Raw genomic sequence first — 1,248 nt, 5'->3', positions numbered from 1 at the left:
TCTAGCACAAACCGTAGATATGGCCACCTTGAAACTAGCATTGATTCAACTCAAAGTGTCCGAATCTAAGTCGCAGATCCTTCAAAGGACGAGACAGTTGGTAAGAAAAGCTTTACGAGAACATGGCGCTTCGGTTGTAGTTCTTCCGGAGAGTTTCAACTGCCCATACGATGAGGAAGCGTTAAAAGCGAGCGCCGAAGACATTCCGGGTGGAGAAACCAGCCAGGTTCTGGCTGAGACAGCTCGGGAATTACAGCTGTACATTGTTGGAGGATCCATCGTTGAGCAATGTAAAGGCAAACTCTTCAACACTTGTGTAGTCTGATCACCTTCAGGAGAAATTCTAGCCAAATATCGGAAGGTGAGTACCTACTTGCTTCAAACAAAACCCTTATCAGTACTCATTTGGTTATCTTTCCAGGTTCATTTGGGCGATGATAGTCCCGGTTCCATTCCAATTGTCCAAGAATCATCAGTTTTTACTCCGGGCAGCAGCTTCGAAACGTTTCAGATTGGCCAGTTCAAGATTGGCCTCGGAATATGCTGGGACATGCGATTCGCTCTGTTTGCCAACGGTTATCGCGATTTGGGCTGCCATCTCTTGATCTATCCATCCCTGTGTGATGTTGAAACCGGACGGAGCCAGTGGCAGCTTCTGGCCAGAGCACGTGCCCTAGATAACCAGCTCTTTGTGGCGTTCTGCGCACCTGCTAGAGATTTGAAGGCTCGGTTAGTTTCCTATGGACACTCGACGATTGCGGATCCAAACGGTTGCATTATGGGCGAACTGGACGAACAAGAAGGCATACTTGTGAGGGATCTGGACGTAGCGCAGCTTCATCTCGCCCGAAAGAGCACTCCGATATACAACCAACGGAGGAATAATTTGTATAGATTGACTTTACCCAATTCCAACTTTTAGAATTGTCACGAGTATTCAGCACGAGTCGTGAATTTAAACGACGAGTTTTGCAGACACAATTTTATGCAAATTCGAATAATTCCCTTGAAAATTTATTGATTAACGTATTTCTCATAGGTCTTATAGGTTAATTAACCTATTTCTTATAGGTCGTATGTCAACAAATAACATGTGGACGACCATACCAACGACTAAAAATGCAAAGGGTGTCCACGATAAAATTGCCACACATTGATTCGCAAAATTCGAGTTTTCATCCGATTGCTATCAAATTTTCAGGGATTGAGAAATAACTATTAAACTTCATTTTACATTTTTTACTCGTA

General features: G+C 43.8%; 1 protein-coding gene across 1 annotated transcript; it reads left to right on the top strand.

Moving 5' to 3' along the window:
• Positions 1 to 550: 550 nt before the first annotated feature.
• On the top strand, positions 551 to 922 carry LOC129738280 (uncharacterized). Its single transcript, XM_055729463.1, has one exon. It carries the CDS (start codon positions 551 to 553, stop codon positions 920 to 922), a length of 372 nt encoding a protein of 123 aa, XP_055585438.1.
• Positions 923 to 1,248: the final 326 nt, after the last annotated feature.

The sequence above is a fragment of the Uranotaenia lowii genome, chromosome 1, assembly GCF_029784155.1.
Source record: "Uranotaenia lowii strain MFRU-FL chromosome 1, ASM2978415v1, whole genome shotgun sequence".
Taxonomy (NCBI): Eukaryota; Metazoa; Arthropoda; class Insecta; order Diptera; family Culicidae; genus Uranotaenia; species Uranotaenia lowii.
This window is presented reverse-complemented; position numbering and strand designations above follow the sequence as displayed.

Coding starts and splice junctions, on each gene's coding strand:
- LOC129738280 (XM_055729463.1), top strand. CDS start 551: ATGCGATTCGCTCTGTTTGCCAACGGTTATCGCGATTTGGGCTGCCAT.